At 34.7% G+C, this 16,886-nt stretch overlaps 1 protein-coding gene across 2 annotated transcripts; it reads right to left on the reverse strand.

Annotated features, from left to right (window-relative positions):
• Positions 1 to 1,762: 1,762 nt before the first annotated feature.
• Positions 1,763 to 10,642, reverse strand: LOC142622422 (uncharacterized). Of its 2 annotated transcripts, XM_075795885.1 has the most exons (11): positions 10,509 to 10,642; positions 10,382 to 10,412; positions 10,216 to 10,273; positions 9,881 to 9,966; positions 8,061 to 9,160; positions 7,638 to 7,807; positions 6,349 to 6,580; positions 4,353 to 4,488; positions 3,186 to 3,280; positions 2,960 to 3,083; positions 1,763 to 2,101 (listed from the first exon to the last, which is right to left on the reverse strand). In XM_075795885.1, exons 1-11 carry the CDS (start codon positions 10,577 to 10,579, stop codon positions 2,018 to 2,020), a joined length of 2,187 nt encoding a protein of 728 aa, XP_075652000.1. In that variant the 5' UTR covers positions 10,580 to 10,642; the 3' UTR covers positions 1,763 to 2,017. The 2 variants fall into 2 exon arrangements, 1 of the variants encoding a protein (XP_075652000.1); XR_012841908.1 differs by lacking the exons at positions 1,763 to 2,101; positions 2,960 to 3,083 and adding an exon at positions 4,576 to 4,625.
• Between the last annotated feature and the right edge of the window lie 6,244 nt (positions 10,643 to 16,886).

Consider the following 16,886-nt stretch of genomic DNA (forward strand, 5'->3'; position numbering starts at 1 on the left):
ATGGAAAGCTTTCATGATTTAGAAACATGACACTCCGACATACATTAAAAAAAAAAATTTATAATAAAGCTTTCAGGTGCAGGTTGTTTTGTAGTTATGGCATTCAAATCAGTACAATTTTTGTTCTGACAAGGATATTTATGTGCTGGTCCACCAAAAAGGCGCTTTCCTTCTCAATATTCATGGAAGTTCTATGCAAGTTGGTACGTTGCAATCTCACAACCAAATTCACGGAGCCTTCTTTCTTTTCGATCTTTTTTGCATTCAATGCTCAACCTATAACCCTTAAATACAAACTCGTATATTCCTTTGCCAACTGGTAAGCATTCATGTCCACCTTAAGATATTTTAAGAAATCTAGGAAAGTCTGTTGTATAGGGATAGTTAGAACATGGGTTAATAGACCATTTTAAAAAAAAATTAATACAATTTTTATAGAAAATATAAACTTAGTAAAAAATAGTTGATTACTTTTATCTATACTATTAGTTAAGAGATTTTTCTTTTTGAATTTCTCATTTTTTTTAGTTAAAAAATACCTCTATGTTTAAGTAAAGATAAAACTACAGGATAATTTAGTAACTCCCACTAAAATATTACCTAAAAAATAAATCAACTTTTCTGTAAATTTTCAAATTACTTTATCCACTTATAAATTAAATTTGTAAAATAAAAATTATATATATAAAATAAGATAAAATAAAACACAATTTTTTTTCTACAAAATAAGACCACTAAAATAAAACTTCACCCCTGTTAATTTTCAAATTACTTTATCTATTAAATTGCACGTCCGTGTGATTATATGAAAAGTTTCTAAGATACATTACATAAAGTTAAGTTGTTTTGAATATACACAACTGTCAGTTTCTTTAAGACATTCTCCCCTCTCTTCTTATTTGTTAAAAATACTCAATGTTTCAAAAAATAAAAGTCATAAACCAATGCCAATAGGGGATCTGTTAAATAGTTAGCAGGAGAGTGCAGGACCACATGACCATTCTTAATCTCTAGTCGTATACTATAATAAACCATTGGGCCATTGCCTTGAGCTAATTAGTTCAAATATCAACATCTTTAAACTCTTAAATATTAATGACTCATCTTGAGCTCTCTTCTACCAAGATATCAATAAATCCATTGGCATAAGTGGAAAGAATAATGAAAACATTTATGAAGCCAACATTCTTAACTCATAACAAAACAAGACCTTACATCCACAAGCACACGTGTTGAGGGAGCCAGAGAGAAGTATACAATTTGATAGTTCTTCATAAACAACTACAATAATCCAACAACCTTCATTATTATATGGCTATAGGGAGCAACAACTCTAGAACCAATGGATTCAATTCTTTGAACCCTTTAATAGTCAATATTTCATTTGATTAGTTAAACTACCAAAGAAAAAAAAAAAAAAAAAGCCCACCCTCCTACTTCAACGGGTGGCCGTGTTACCAAACTCAACTACATGTTTCAATGACGCATTTACTAATTTGAAAGGAAAATATATCAAAGAAAAACCTCCTCTTTAGTTGCTGAACTAACCATTGATTCCTATGATCCACAATCTACCCAATAAGGACACTACAGGGTCAGTTTGGATGAAGGGGAAGAGAAGAGGAGTAAAGTCCTTTTCTGTACAACCTCTTACCATAATCTACAGGGTATCGTAGAAGACTCACCTTATTGACTTGGAATTTTATTCTGTTGGTGACCACATTTTGTTACAACCTAATGTTAGTTTATAGGAAAAATAACATTTCTTTAATTTATATGCAACTTATATGGAAAATATCTTCCCAACACTGGCTAATATTGCACTACATAATCTATCAAATGTCCAAACAAAGTCAGTCCGTAGAATAATTTACAAAATTGCACATACACCGTAGAATAACTTACAAAATTGTACATACGCCGTGGCTACAACTAGATAGCCACTGTAACAGGTGCTCCATGTCCATATAATATGGAGTTCAGCTACCATCTGATCTCACCACCAGTACATCAGTGATCAGGCTGAATTATTGTCAACTGCTGAGGTATTGAAGTAAGCAGTTATTGCCTTCAACTTGCCATTTAAATAGTTCTTTTCAACCTGGGACCATGGACCTCGGCCATTAGTGATGAAAATATAAAAAGTAACAAGGGAAAAAAAATTGCACAATGAGCTTGTCCTGAAAATATCAACAAACCAAACAACAAACATTGAAAGTCCATATTAAATTGTATTCCAGGCTATCAGTGGGAATGGGGCAAGACTGTAAAATGATGCCAGTAAGTTCTCTTACTAATTCTACGGCAATATTACTAGACACAATTTAGTCCCAATTTTTTATTTTACCATCAGCTTTACAGCACAATGTAACATATAATAATTCTTTCTGGATAACTAACAGATATAAATATTAGGAACAGGACACTTTTTGGACACGAGTCATTCATAATGGAAACTATAGGTCCAAAGCCAATTTCTAGAAGAAAGACAGAAAGTTGATCCATCGCCGTTCATTAATAAAGACTCTAAAGAATGAAAATTTCCATCTTAAAGGTGCTAGCTACCCCAGCTAGAACTGTTTCTCAGTGGGTACCAAAGACTACTGCTCAAAGCCTGCCTTCACTGAGGACAGATGTTAAAGGGATAGGAGAGCACTAACACCACTACATATTCAAGAGGCCTAAGTGGCATCCAATGGACCAAAATAATGCCATTTCATAAAATCTTAGAATTGATCTTAGCATTTTTAGTTATTACTAAAGGATGAAATATAACCCTAATAGCTACATGAAGCCTGAAATGCAATTAAGAAATTCTGCAATCACAAACATCCAATTGAAACCTTGGGCCAATGATCATATCTTAAATTGACTTTTACACTTGGAGGAAAGAGTGAAGCATCTACCAAATATTAAACTTAGAGAAAGCTCACCAAATAAACAAAATTAAGAGATGTACCTCTAGTGCCCATGGAGGATGAGCAGATAAACACAACTCTGCCAATTGATTGAGATCAACATTTCTTGGGAGAAACATGACTAGTCTGGAAGCAATTTCCTTTGCAGTATTAAAGAGAGAATATCTGCACAGGTACATATCAGAGCAGCATGATGTTAACACCAGCCTTCAGAAGGGAAAAAAGAAAATTTTGATATAATGCCCAACTTAGAAAGGAAATCCTCACCCATCACGTGGCTTTAGCATTGTCTTGATGTCATATGTCTTCACTTGGGTATAATCAGGTCCCCCCCAAGGTGGTGATAGAAAAACTGTGTCTGCCTGCAGCACCAAAGCATACTTGGTGAATATAATCAGAATATCAAAAGAAAATAATTACAACATCAACAAAGCAGTAGTCCCAAATTTTTGGAGTCAGCTATGGCTTCTCAACAAATTAGTCAAGGTCAGCCATGTGTATTCTTTTCCTCCATTCTATTCTATACGTAGTCATACTCACATGTATAAATAAATACATCTTAAATTTGCGCATCATACAGAATAGTAAATGTTTACCATTTCATTGTAAAGTTTAAACATTGTAACAGAATAATATCTGGAATAGCTACCCAACTCAAGAAGTTTTCAATTGCCACAATTTGAGGTCTGCTACTAATACAGGGAAGACAACATTATTTTGAAAAAAAAAAACAAAATAAATGTAAAGTTTTTCACAGCTTATAAGGTTGAATGTTACTTAAGATAATTTTTTGCACCACTTACTGTTCCAGCCAGATCTGGTTGACTATAAGCCCACCAGGCAAGTAACAGACTAAAATCAGAATATTTTGGATTGAAGGACCCTTGAACGTGAAAGATATTAGAATTAATCAGTATGAGGGATTCTGATTGAAGGACACCTTTAAAAACAAACATTTAAACAAGTCCATGCCAATACCAATTGGTTGTAGAAAAGTTCCAATTGTACAAAACAGCAGAATTGCTTGAAACTTCTCAACATCACATCTTAAAGGCTGATCCTCAACACATACAAATGTTAATGCTCTTAACTTAAGGCACCAATACTTTACTTTCACTAAACGGTCCATTTATATGCTAATGTAATACTTTTGGGGTACTTAATGTTCTTCATAACAACAAAGCCTTCAACAACTTTAATGATAACCTAACATCACAACTGCTCCTCCCTAACAATAAATAACTATCATAGAACTATGGAATAAAAAAAAATTTAAGAAAAAAAAAAATGTACTCTAGATTATATCTTGTTTTACCCACTTATTATTGAGAGGAAATAGAAAATGTACCAACTCAAAGCATCATGCAATTTCCACCACTCTGCAGGACATCAAACACGCTCACATGTAATTATGTTAAGAAACCAATTTAATACCTTCAGTTTGGGTGCCAGACTGAAAAAGTCTCCATTTATGAAATCAATGCGGTCATCAACTCCATAGATAGCAGCATTATGATGTGCACAATCAATCTTATTTTCATCAATATCAATTGCAATCACATGTTTGCTCCTGAGAATTGACAAATACAAGGGCAAGCATAAATAATCAAATATATAATGCAAGAACATATTGGGAAAAAGAGCCATGAAGTTCCACCTGATCCCTGCACATGTATCATGAATAAAAACGAATAGGGTAGATGAAACCTGAATTTAAAGAGGTACTTACAATTAGTTAACATGGGTAAAAACACAAAACACCAATAGCTTCACAATATTCAAAGAGGAACACTTAGGGTAACAAAAATAAGAAGTAGAAAAGGCACCACCAAACCAGAATAATTCAAAAAAATAGAGTAAACAAGGGGGCAAAATCAAGTTTACACGTGTAATAAAGACATCCACTGTTTTTATAAGTAAAAAGTTTAATTAAGAAATGAAACAAAAATAAAGACGTCCACTTTTATCCACTTAAAAAAAATACACTTCAACTATATTAAATGTCTTACTTAAGGGTAAAAGCATGAGGTCTGTGGTCTGAAACTGGCCCTGTTGGCTTCTGTTTATCATATATGGCAGCAGAGGAATGCCGAGATTCATTGTGAGAGGATTAAAACAGAGTAAAGGATTCTGCAGATCAGATGGGACGTTACGAACAGGGTGGGAGCAAGAGGAGGCTTTTGCACCCTATTTTTAATAGGGCCCTTTATCGTACCTGGGATATTTCAGTGTGTTAAAGCATTCAGTAATTTTATCTTGTGTTAAGGTTTGATGGGATGCTACAGCTCTCAGCGGCTCAGCTACAGTTATCAAAGCTAACTTCATTTTTTCATTCAGGAAAAGGTCCAATCAAGCTTCAGCATGATGCATACACAGGAACTGCAATGGAAGTCAATGCAGATCTCAATTCAATCCTAAAATTCAATAAATTACCTTTTCATCCGTACTATTTAGGATTGTTAGTTGACAACCCTTACCTCACTTGCAGTCTTGGAAGCTTAAATTCAATTCTGAAGGTCAAAGACTAATCAAGTTTCAGTAGAAAGCTTCAATCAAATGTTTACTTGGTGACTGTAACGGACAAGTTTCCCCTTTTTTGGATAACGTAGGGAACCTTTTCTAAAGAAAAGCCCTTCGGACTCACATTTAGCCAGACCTACAGGCAGTTGACCCTACTTGCCAAGAGGACGACTTTCATTTATTATTGACAGGCAATCGAAACGTCAAAAGGAAATCAAGATAGCATGATGACAACATGAAAGCATCAAACAGAAGGTGACTCATATCTTATATTTGACTGTGACCCCTTTGATAACGTGAAGCATCTGGAGAAATCAAATCATCAAATAGAGATTTTCAACTCTCAGACAGTTACTAATCAGCAATAGCATAGTTTATTAAATTTCATCCCAGGTTTTTTTTTCTTTTTATCATTTTGATTGGTAGTTTACACACATACACAGAGGGTCTTGAGCTCATTACCTCACCATCCTCTCGATTTTACAGGGGGAAGAGGCGCTATTTGAGCTAGTGCTCATTAGAAAATTTCATCACAAAGTTGAATGGCAAGTTTAACAAATTGGAATATCTACAAAGAAGAAAACTAATGTAGAAGACAAAAGTATACATTCCGAGATGCACGCCTTAATCTCCCCACAACCATAACAATCATTTAATAGAGAAAAGAAAGGAAAAAATCACACCCAACACAGCGAGACATCACAGCTAAAAAATCATGTATAAGATGAACTTACAAAACACTAATTAATAATAGCTTTCAGCTTAAGGATCTTCAAGAACAAACACACTACTTGAAATGCAAGACTTACAAGTGAAACTTGGTAGAGAATTATAAAAACCCTCAAGTTTACTCAATACAATGGAGTCACAACAAAATAAAATCACAAAAATGGAGTCACATCAAACTCACCTTTGAGCAAATTGGATGGCATTCCCACCAACTCCAGTAAAACAGTCAATTATGATGCCACTGCCACAACGAGATGCATGATGCCTAGCTATAGACTCTGGAGTGACAGAAAACCATCCTTCTTCATCCATTTTTATACCATTATCAAATCTGGAAAAAAGTCGGTACCGCTGGCACCAGTACTTGGCAATATCAGCAGAAAATTGTCCAAGAAATCCTTGAAATTGAAGCTCTGCATTATGCAATTGGTTCATCACAATTTAACCAAATGTTGATGATATTTCGAAGTACCAGAAACTATTATCAACAATAACAGCACAAAGCAGTTAACTATCTTGGCAAAAAGAACAAGCATACTGAACACATACAAAGTGGAAGTATACCATATTCTCCTTCACCAATATCACAGGTATGAGCACCAACCATATGAGCAACAGTCCTATGTTTGGGAGATCATTATGGAAGGACAGTAGGGAATGAAGAGGCATATTCTTTTAAGACTTGCTTGGTAGTAGGACAGAAAGCAAAAGAATGGAAAGCATTTAATTTGATGTTACTGATATGTCCTTTTCATAATCTCTCATTATCATTCTCTATACATCCATGCAGAATGAAATCTGTTTATTTTTACAAAAAAAAATGCATGATCAAATTACACAAAATCATGATTACAGGTTACATTTTTTTCCTTTCTTGCTTCATACCTTAAATGACAGTAGAACGATAAAGATCATTAGCATCTATGCACTTCATTCTTTGAAGACGTACGAGTTGTTCATGTGATTGAGATATCAACTATTAGGTCTAGAAGTAACACAGGGATCATTAGTTGAGGGAAACACAGACTCATGCTAACATAAGGGTGAATTTGGGAGGTGAGAAGAACAGAACAATGCGATAAAAGGATTCCACCTATACAATTTTCGGCACAATCAGCACAGCTGCAGAAGTCTATCATGCCACCTTGATCCAATTAGTCAATCTATCATGACACCTTCAGCCAAAAATTTACCAGGGATGGTATGAATCACAAAATAATCACCACATAGATCAAGGGGCAAAAGGTCTAATTAAAAATTGAATATGCATACACTTATAGTTATAGGGACCAGAAGGTAAAAACTAGCTAGTTGAAGCCTCATGTCCTCTTATCAAAGATGGAGGAGAAAAAACATCTTCACCAAAATATTGTGTTTAACCGATGGGAGGCTGCTGCCTCCCCTTGTGTAACCCCAAACCCATTACCTCAAATGATTCAAACACATACACAGGAAAATTAATTCACAAACCTTCATCATCATTGGAAAGATTTCTTTGTCTTCGTGTTCTTCTCACTTTCTTTTTTTGCTTTGTCATGACAAGGGCATCATGGGTATCTATCTCATCTGCTACATTGTACAAATTTCCCAAAGGCATATAGCCAGACTCAGAAACTACTTCAGTAATTGTATTGTTCAAACTGCAAAACAAGATTAGATGTTAGAAGTGCAAGCAGGCAAAGTATTTTATATAAAAGCTCAAACAGACACAACCATGACCAAGCTTTTATATTCTACCTGCTAATATCAAAAACTTGAAACGCTTCATCATCTTCATGATTTACATCACAAGAGATAATTTTATTACATTTATCAGGGAGATTAACACAAGTATATATACAGAATTTAATGAACATATATAGAAAAACACACACACTAATGGGAAAAAAATACCTGTCAATATGCTCCAGGGCATTTGGTAACAAACACAATGTATTTACATCAATGCTACTTCTATTAATCTCATAAAGCTCATCTGTATGCTCAAGACTTCTACTCATAGTAGTTACATCCACACAAGACATAGAGTTGTCTGCACCATGTCCAATCCCCACCGAGAGTTCATCGGGTGGCTGACCCCCTAATTTACCATTACTTATGGATTCCTCAAATAAGTCAATTTTAGTTTGCAGAGGACACAAATCAGTTATCTCTGCAACAGGGCGAACATCCATTTCAGTTGCTTCAGTAGACTCTTCGTTCGACTTGTAATTAATGTCACCACATGCTAGATGTTCCATGCCTGGGGGTGGGTACCATGTTGAAGAATATGTTTTGATATTATAAAAATAGTTTCTCTTATAAAAGGAGTCCCAATACACCATCCAGTCCCCAAGATCGTCATTGCATTCAAAGTTATCGGTTCTATCATGGTCAAGCATTTTTGACAAAGGGGTATAGACAACTGAATCATGGACAAATGACTGCTCGGTGCCATTATCATTTGAATTTTTCTCATGTTCTATATCATGGTTAGCAGCTGAAAAACATTCATACTCCAGTAATCTTCCATCATAGTGTTTCTTATCATGGTCAAAACTAGCATCTGGCAAAGGGTTTACAGCAGGAGGTACAGTATCCAAGTCAGTCGAATTAGCTGAATTTTCCACGTCGTCCTTGAACACAGTAGAACCGTGTACAGAGTCACAATCCCTGCAATCATTAGACACAATGTTGGATCTTCCAAAAAAAACTTGTTCCTTGTCAGCTTCACAAGTGATCCCAGTTGAACTTGCTAAATTATCTCCTCCACCAGAGGAGCATTGGGATATTTTGGCATCCACTGCAACATCATAATTAGATGATTCACTTTGGCCCAGCATTGACATAGAACATAAAGAACTGCTTGTATTATCATGAAATATAGTAGGAGATACAATCTCCCCCTCACTCACTTTGGATAATTCAAGTGCTTCATCCTCAATATCTTGATGGCTTTTAGAATGCTTCATGCGTGTACCCTTTCTTTTGCCTATACCCATTCCATTCCATTTCTGCCAAAAAAAGTTCCATCATCACAAATAGACCAAAACCTTGGTAATATAAGTATATAACTAACCAGTAACAAAAAAAAAAAAGTGACCCATACAATAAGAGTGATGAGGCAGCCTCTAACAATTCCTTGACCAAGTGCAAATAAGTTTCCTTATTTCATTTCATACTCAAATGGTTAGATGACATCAGGAAATATGATTAAGAAATCTAAAAGCATAACAGGTTATACTTTGTAATCATTGGATAGTTTCAATTTCCATATTGTAATAATTTCTTGAATGATTTATGACTTCCACAGATAGAACATAAGCTCCCTCTTAAAGATAGGACCACTTTTCTGACTGTATTTCTAGTTGCTCTCTTCGTATGAAAGACAAGGGTCTTTCCCCCACCATTAACCAATTCTTCATCACCTCTTAGAGGAAAAAGAGTCTCAATAAGTTAAAGGACACAAAAAATTTCACAGTAATTGTTGTAAGTGGTGTCAGTAGTACGCTCACGTGAAAGAAATGTTGCTCCAATCACAACTTGCCACATTAGCAAGTTGTGAAAAAGGTTGTGTCCCTAGCATTGCTCAAAGAATTTTAAGGTATGTTTGGACCCCAGATTGTGTGGACCAAACAGATTAGCCGCACTCGAATGCATCAAATGAAATGTAACAGACACAAACGAAACAAGACATTAACCATAACACAATAGACGCCGTGTTATAAACCGACCTCCTTGTTTGTGTGGAACGAAAGAGGCAGCCCCAATGCGTTCATCTGTTCACTCAGCTCCGTTTCTTCCGGCAAAATGCCACAATCTGACACAACCCCAAAAACAAAAACAAATAACACTTGTTAGAATTACGGCTAAATCATTAAATTCAACGTTTCCTAATTGCTTAAGCTTTTGCGAGAATCAGTAATCCATCCACATTGAAACTTTAAATTCCATTCTTAAAACATAACATGAACATAATTATAGTCATAGTAAAACGTGATACACACATATGTATTTAGCAGAATAAGTCAGTAACACATGAAATAATTCAAGAATTATAAGAACTTGCCAGTAGCTGTGGAAAGAATATATGACTCGTTGTTGTAATCATCATCTTCAGTTGATTTCTGATATTTCAACGAAGAATCAAATAATTTTCAAATAATAATAAATAAACAAATAATAAATCAAGAAATAAATTATTTAAAAGACGCATCAGTAATTTATGTACTTACAGTTACAAAGCGTCTAGTATAACCATCGTCCCTGCAAAAACAAATTGAAAAAGTGTTATTCCACATTGCTCAAACCCCTAATTTGTGTGTGTGTGTGTGTGTGTGTGAGAGAGAGAGAGAGAGAGACCATAGAAAGACTTGGGTGAGCTTGAAGAGAGAACCGAGGGCTTTGATAGCGAGGCCTTCGGATTCGTCCATTTTTGAAGAAGAAAGGAAAATATTTGGACTGGATTTGACGACTCAAATTTGTTTTTCAAGTTTCTGCTTTATAGCAACGCAGCCGCTATGGCTAAAACGGCACGGTTTGTAAACTTACTACTGTTACGCGCCCTCGTAAAATATAAATTAAAAAAATCCCAAAAAGGCAAAAACAGAATTTTTCTTTTTTTATGCGTAAGAAAAATCTCTTTGGATACCGTTATTTTGCCGAATTTAAAAACTTATTACTGTAAGAAAAAAGTAAAAGTTAGTTGAAATAGTACAGTAGAACTCATGAATAGTACCAAAAAATGCAGTAAGATCCATAAATAATATCAAAAATAAGCTGGATAGTAAAATAATTTTACTTTTTCATTCTTATCCAAACACATGCATAGACACTTACATTTTCAACTTATAGTGTATGTGTAACAAATTAAATTAAACAAACCAAAAATCTTATTGCACACTTCATTTTGAAATTGGTTTTATAAAAACAAGATTTAATCTATGTGACAATGTTTATAGGATGAGCATGTAATAAAAAATATATTAGCCAATAACCCCGTTAGTCTTGGCACTTCTTAAAGCGCTTAGTACTTAGGGTTTGGATGGGACGGGAGAGGAGGGGTTCAAGTAGTAGAGTAGAGATTTATAACCATTAAAAAAAACATATTGTAACGAATTGGTCATGGTCAAAGAGATTTAAGGTTTTTAAGGTATCATTATAAGTTTATCAACAATAAGTGTGTAGCCTAATGGTTATCTAGACATGTAGCTCAAGCTCAACATTTTTTTTCCAAATTATAGAAGTGGGCCAAGTTGAGTTCAAGCTTAATTTATTTGCTAAGCTCATGTTAATAGTCAAATAGTATTACATGTTCAAGTTTTGTTTATTTTATTGTCAACTAAGCTTAAGCTTATTCACAAACTACATAATTAGATTATTCTTTTACAAATGGATTGTTTATATTATCGAGAAATTACAATTAATAATTTGGTATCATATGTATCTACTTACAAACGTATACAATTCAATCTAAAGTCTATATAAATGTATTTTTAGACAAGTATATATATAAAATTAAAATATTATATATATAGTTAAATCGAGCATTTCATTTACGAGCTTCTTCACGAACATATTATTATAGTCAAGCCTAAACTTAGGGCATATTTGATATGTTGTAATAAATACTACAATGGAATGATTAGTCTTGGATCGTGGAATAGTTATTCAGTTATTAGGTTGCATCTTAATAAAAAGGAATTGTTATTCTTTAGGAATAGTGAAATACCTATTGCTTAAATTGAGGCATAATTATTCATATCTAAAACTACTTTTTTTTTGGCTTATTGAAATGATAGAATATCCAACTTCTAATAGTTATTCACTATAGCAATAATTTTTAAACTTAATACATTTTTAAAAATACAAAATTTTTATTTTCATATATAATTATAAAAAATCATCAAAAATATATGTTTTTTTAAAACTATTGGTTAACAAGCAATGATGTTAAATTTATAAAATATTATTTTAAAAAATAATTATATAAATAAGATATTTCATTTATTATTTATATTTTTCAATCAAATAAATAAGAATAGTAATTCCATTCCCATTAAAAATTAATTAATTCCATTGATTCCTTAAAAAATTAGTAATAAAGATTACCACTTTTAATGTAATCTTTATTCAATATACCAAACAAGACATTACTTGAATTTGACTTGATTTCTAAATATATATCTATAACAAGACAGTACTTGAATTTGGCTTTATTTCTAAATAAGTATTTTTTTCCCAAATTGAGCTAATTATAAACAATTGATTCATTTACAACCCCAAAGTGAGCGAGGCTATAAAAGATGTTCTAGAAAAGTTTTGTGAGGAACCAGGACAAATGGTAAGTTACAAGAAATCCTGTGTATATTTCTCCCCAAATGTTCCAGCCAATCTTAAGGAGAAAGTTTGTGAGAATATGGGCATCCAAGCTACCTCCAATCTTGGAAAATACTTGGGGTTTCCTTTGAGGCATAAAGGGGCATCTAGGGGTCAATTCAATTTTGTCTCGGTAAGGGTGCTCACAAAGCTAGCAGGGTGGAAGACCAAATTCTTATCTTTTGTTGGGAGAACTATCCTTGTTAAGTCAGTAATGAATGCCACCCCAAACTATGTTATGCAAGGGATGACTCTTCCCACTCATCTTTGTGATAAGCTTGAAAAATTCAGTAGAGATTTCCTATGGGGATCTTCAACCAAAAAAAAAAAAAAAGTATACACCTAGTAAGGTGGAGTAAAATAGTTAAATCAAAAGATGAAGGGGGCTTGGGTATACAGGCAGCAAGAGCAAAGAATATCGCATTATTGGCGAAGCTTAACTAGAGATTGTACAATGAAAAAGACTCCTTATGGGCAAAGGTAATGCTAAATAAGTATTGCTCCCAGTCTCGAAGGAAGTCCCAGAAACTAGACTAGCTTCCTTGTTCTCCTTGCTGGACAACAGTGAAGAAAGGATTCCCCACTTTCGTGGAGGGAGTGTGTTGGAGTGTGGGAAGGAACTCCAACCTAAAATTCTAGGGAGACAAGTGGGTGAAGGGTGACTTATTGAGGGAGATGATGGCAGGACCCTTACGGGCAGGGGAAAATAATTTAACTATTACAGAAGTATTCCAAGAAGGGAATTGGAACTGGGAAATCATATCCTATGAGTTGCCAAGGGAGATTAAAGAGAAGATATGTGTCATTCCTATGCAATTGTAGGGCGACAAGGAAGACACCTTGATGTGGAAGTTCACACGAGATGGAGAGTTCATCACTACTTCGACATATGCTTTGCTCAGACCCAAAGAAGAAATTTCTCAAACTTTCATGGGAAATTGGATTTGGAAGCTTGACATTTGGCTCAAGATCATTTCCTTCATCTGGTTGTGTCACTACGATAGTGTGCCTGTGAAACAAGTCATTGCCAACAAAGGTATCAACTGTGACCCTAGCTACCCAATATGCAAAAGTCAAAATGAACCGATTTCTCATATCTTAGAGAATGTCCTTTTGCGATTAGCCTATGGGAAAGGGTTGGAGTTCCCCAAACGCTAACCAATACATGTCATTTGGGCTTTCTGGAATGGCTAAAAAGGAATTGTCTCTACAGCAACCAAATACATGTCAATGGAATTCCCTGGAGCACTTTGTTCCTCTTTACTGTTTGGGAACTTTGGAAGCATAGGAACAGTGTAATTTTTGATAATGCCCGCCTTAACCCAAATCTCCACTACACATGCATTAGACTTGCAACATAATACTTCTTCTGTGTCAGTAAACCTCCCAAAGAAAAACATATTATTGCCACTTCGATATGCTGGTGAAAACAACCAAAGGGATGGTACAAACTGTTGATGGGGTGTCACTGGGGAATCCGGGGAAGGTAGGGGGTGGCAGATTGATTCATGGGAATTAGGTAAAATGTTACATGAGGAAAATAGATATGGCAACTACTGTGACCGCAGAATTCTAAGCTTTGAGAGATGGGCTGATCTTGGCCTCTCAGATGGGTATTCGCAACCTTATTGTGGAACTTGATGCAAAAATTGTTATTGATCTGGTTCACTCTAACAACACCCCTAATAGATTTTATACTTCTCTCTTGAATGACTGCAGGTCCTTGCTCACACGGTTCTAATGCATTAGGATCAATCATGTGTATAGGGAAGGGAACAGATGTGTAGATAAGCTTGGTAGGGAAGGGTGTTGCTTAGATGATGATTTTGTGGTTCTAGATAATTATCTGTCAAATGATCTATGTATTTTGTTAAATGCAGATGTTGTTGGCATGTACTCCTTAAGGCTTTTACCCAACTCTCAGCCCACGTTGGGTAATTAATTTATGCAATATAATCATTTTAACCCCAAAAAACCCCCCCTAAAGTTTAAGAGCCCATTTGGTCATCCATTTGTGTTCAGGGTTGTTTGAAAAACATTATTCAAAATCTGGTTTTCAAAATGATGGTTTTGAAATCACCTCCGGCCTATTTTAAAACAACAAAACAACGTTTCTCAGTGGCAATTGGGTAATTATTTTGAACATTGTATGGGCCCACCTGGTCAGACATATCTGTTTATTGTCTCATCTCTTCCTCTCATAGATATCCTCTACCCTACCAAGATAAGAACTCACCCACACAGTCAGAGCTTTAACCCAGCGGCATTAATCTTATCCACCGCTATAACTTTCCTCACCAACCCATCTCACCGTAGTCAAAGGTCTCTCCCTCACAGCGGATCACCACGCCATTGATTACTTAACCCAACGCCATTAAAATCCTCACCGACCCATCCAAAAGCATCTTCTACATGCTGTCCCTTGCATCGCATCACCAACCTCAGTCAATCACATTAACCCCTTGCTCAGAATCATAATTCTATGCCCAACTGCCCCTAATCTTTGTAGAGATCCCACCTTCACCGACATGGATTGGAGTCCACCCATCCCCTCCGCTCTAAGTCAAACTCACATAGTGCCAAGCGCTTGGTCAAGTCAATTTTTTTAATTTTCTTAATTTCTTGTTGCAGCTTTCTTTCACATCCGAATCTAACTCAGATTAGTTCACATTAATCCAGCTTAGGGCTTATTTGTAGTCCCACATCTTCATTCAAATGAAAGCCTCATCCTCATCCTCATCCTCCTTCACCTCTCTCATACTATACAAAGCATCAATGTCCTCATTTGCTTCCTCCTCTCACCGTGTTCCCTTACTGGAAGGTCTGTCTCAATGTAAACTGTTATAATTTCGTAGGTAGTGAATCATTTGTTTCTTGTTTTGTTATAATTTTGTACCCAAGTCATGCATTTTGTCTTCATTTTGTGGCATCTGTGTTGTTGCCTTTAAATCCTTGAAATCAGTAGGTGTAAGTGTAACTATAAACTGTAAACATGTATCTTTTGCTTTCAAAAGAATGAAGGGTATAAAGTTAGATCAGTAGGCCATTCTCCATTACCTACTGGTTGAAAGGAATAATTCATGTTTCTTATAGTACTTCTAAATTTGTAACTGATGCACTATATAAGTAAATTTTTTAAGATATGATGGAATGCAATATTTTAAAAATTAATTGTACTTAGATCAAATTTATTTTTTAAGCAAAATAAACAAAAGAAAATGAAATAATCCCAATTTAGCTTGCAACTATGTTGAGTACTGCTTGCTTCCATGCCCAAATAGGAATGTCCACATGTAACTGATTACTGCTCTTTGGCTTTCCTACTTTAAAATAATCTAATTAGATCATTTTTATCCTTGTTACCTCCCCCCTCCCTTTTTTTTTTTTTTTTTTCTGAATAAAAAACAGTAAGGCTGGCCATTATCCCAACAAAGATTAAAGACTTCCTTTTTTTTATGTAGTCATAAGAATTTCTTATTTATTATACTAATAATACACTAACTATCTGTAAGTTGAAACTTTGGAGTGAATAATCTTAGCTTTTGTTTACTATAAGATTAAATAATATGAGTCTTGCCAAGTAATTATAATAACGATTGTTGTTGATATGAGTTATTGAGAAATGATTGTTGTTGATATGTAATTTATGTCTGTACTACTCCATTATAATTACAAGACTTTTTATATGTTCTTCAAATGTGCAAATTCCTGTTAATCCTCTTTGTTAGCAACTTTGCAGCCACTTAAATTGTTGGGTTCTCATATCATCACTACTATATATGATCATTTATGGTCCTTGGACTTGCTTATATGAAAATTCAAAAAATCTGTCTTAAAATTTTCAGATTTAGTCCTTAGTTTCTTTTATATGCCTGCAGCTTGGTAGTTTTAGTGAGTAGGAAGTTAATGTTTTTTAATCCGTATCATGAAATTTCAAATGATGAATCTATGTCAGTATACCAAAATTTATTTAGATGGAAAATGCCACAACTAATGCCGAGGATAGGAAGTTGTGGCCTCCCCTAGTGGAGAAGCATTTCATTGTTATATTGTTAGAGGAGAAAGTCAAAGGGAATATGCCCCAAGGACAATACAAGACTGGAGTTTGGATAGCCATTATGAAGGAGTTTAACTTACACACGAATAAAAATTACAACAAGACACAACTATTGCAAAAATATCAACAATTGAAACTTCGACACCGTGCATTCTCCCAGGTCATCAGACATACAAAAATGGGATAGGACCCCATTGCAAATACGGTGACAGGAAGTGAGGCAACATGGGCTAGTGCAATTGTAGTAAGTCCTTTAACATACTCCAAACAAAATTTATTACAATTAGCTATATGCATGGTTTATG

Source organism: Castanea sativa, chromosome 1 (genome assembly GCF_040712315.1).
Source record: "Castanea sativa cultivar Marrone di Chiusa Pesio chromosome 1, ASM4071231v1".
Lineage (NCBI taxonomy): Eukaryota > Viridiplantae > Streptophyta > Magnoliopsida > Fagales > Fagaceae > Castanea > Castanea sativa.

Bases quoted from the DNA above. Each gene is read 5' to 3' on its own strand.
- LOC142622422 (XM_075795885.1), bottom strand. From the start codon at position 10,579: ATGGACGAATCCGAAGGCCTCGCTATCAAAGCCCTCGGTTCTCTCTTC. The intron at 9,967-10,215 runs GCAAGTTCTTAT...GGGTTGTGTCAG, and splicing joins TATTCTTTCCACAGCTACTG to ATTGTGGCATTTTGCCGGAA. The intron at 3,084-3,185 runs GTGAGGATTTCC...GTACCTGTGCAG, and splicing joins ATGCTAAAGCCACGTGATGG to ATATTCTCTCTTTAATACTG.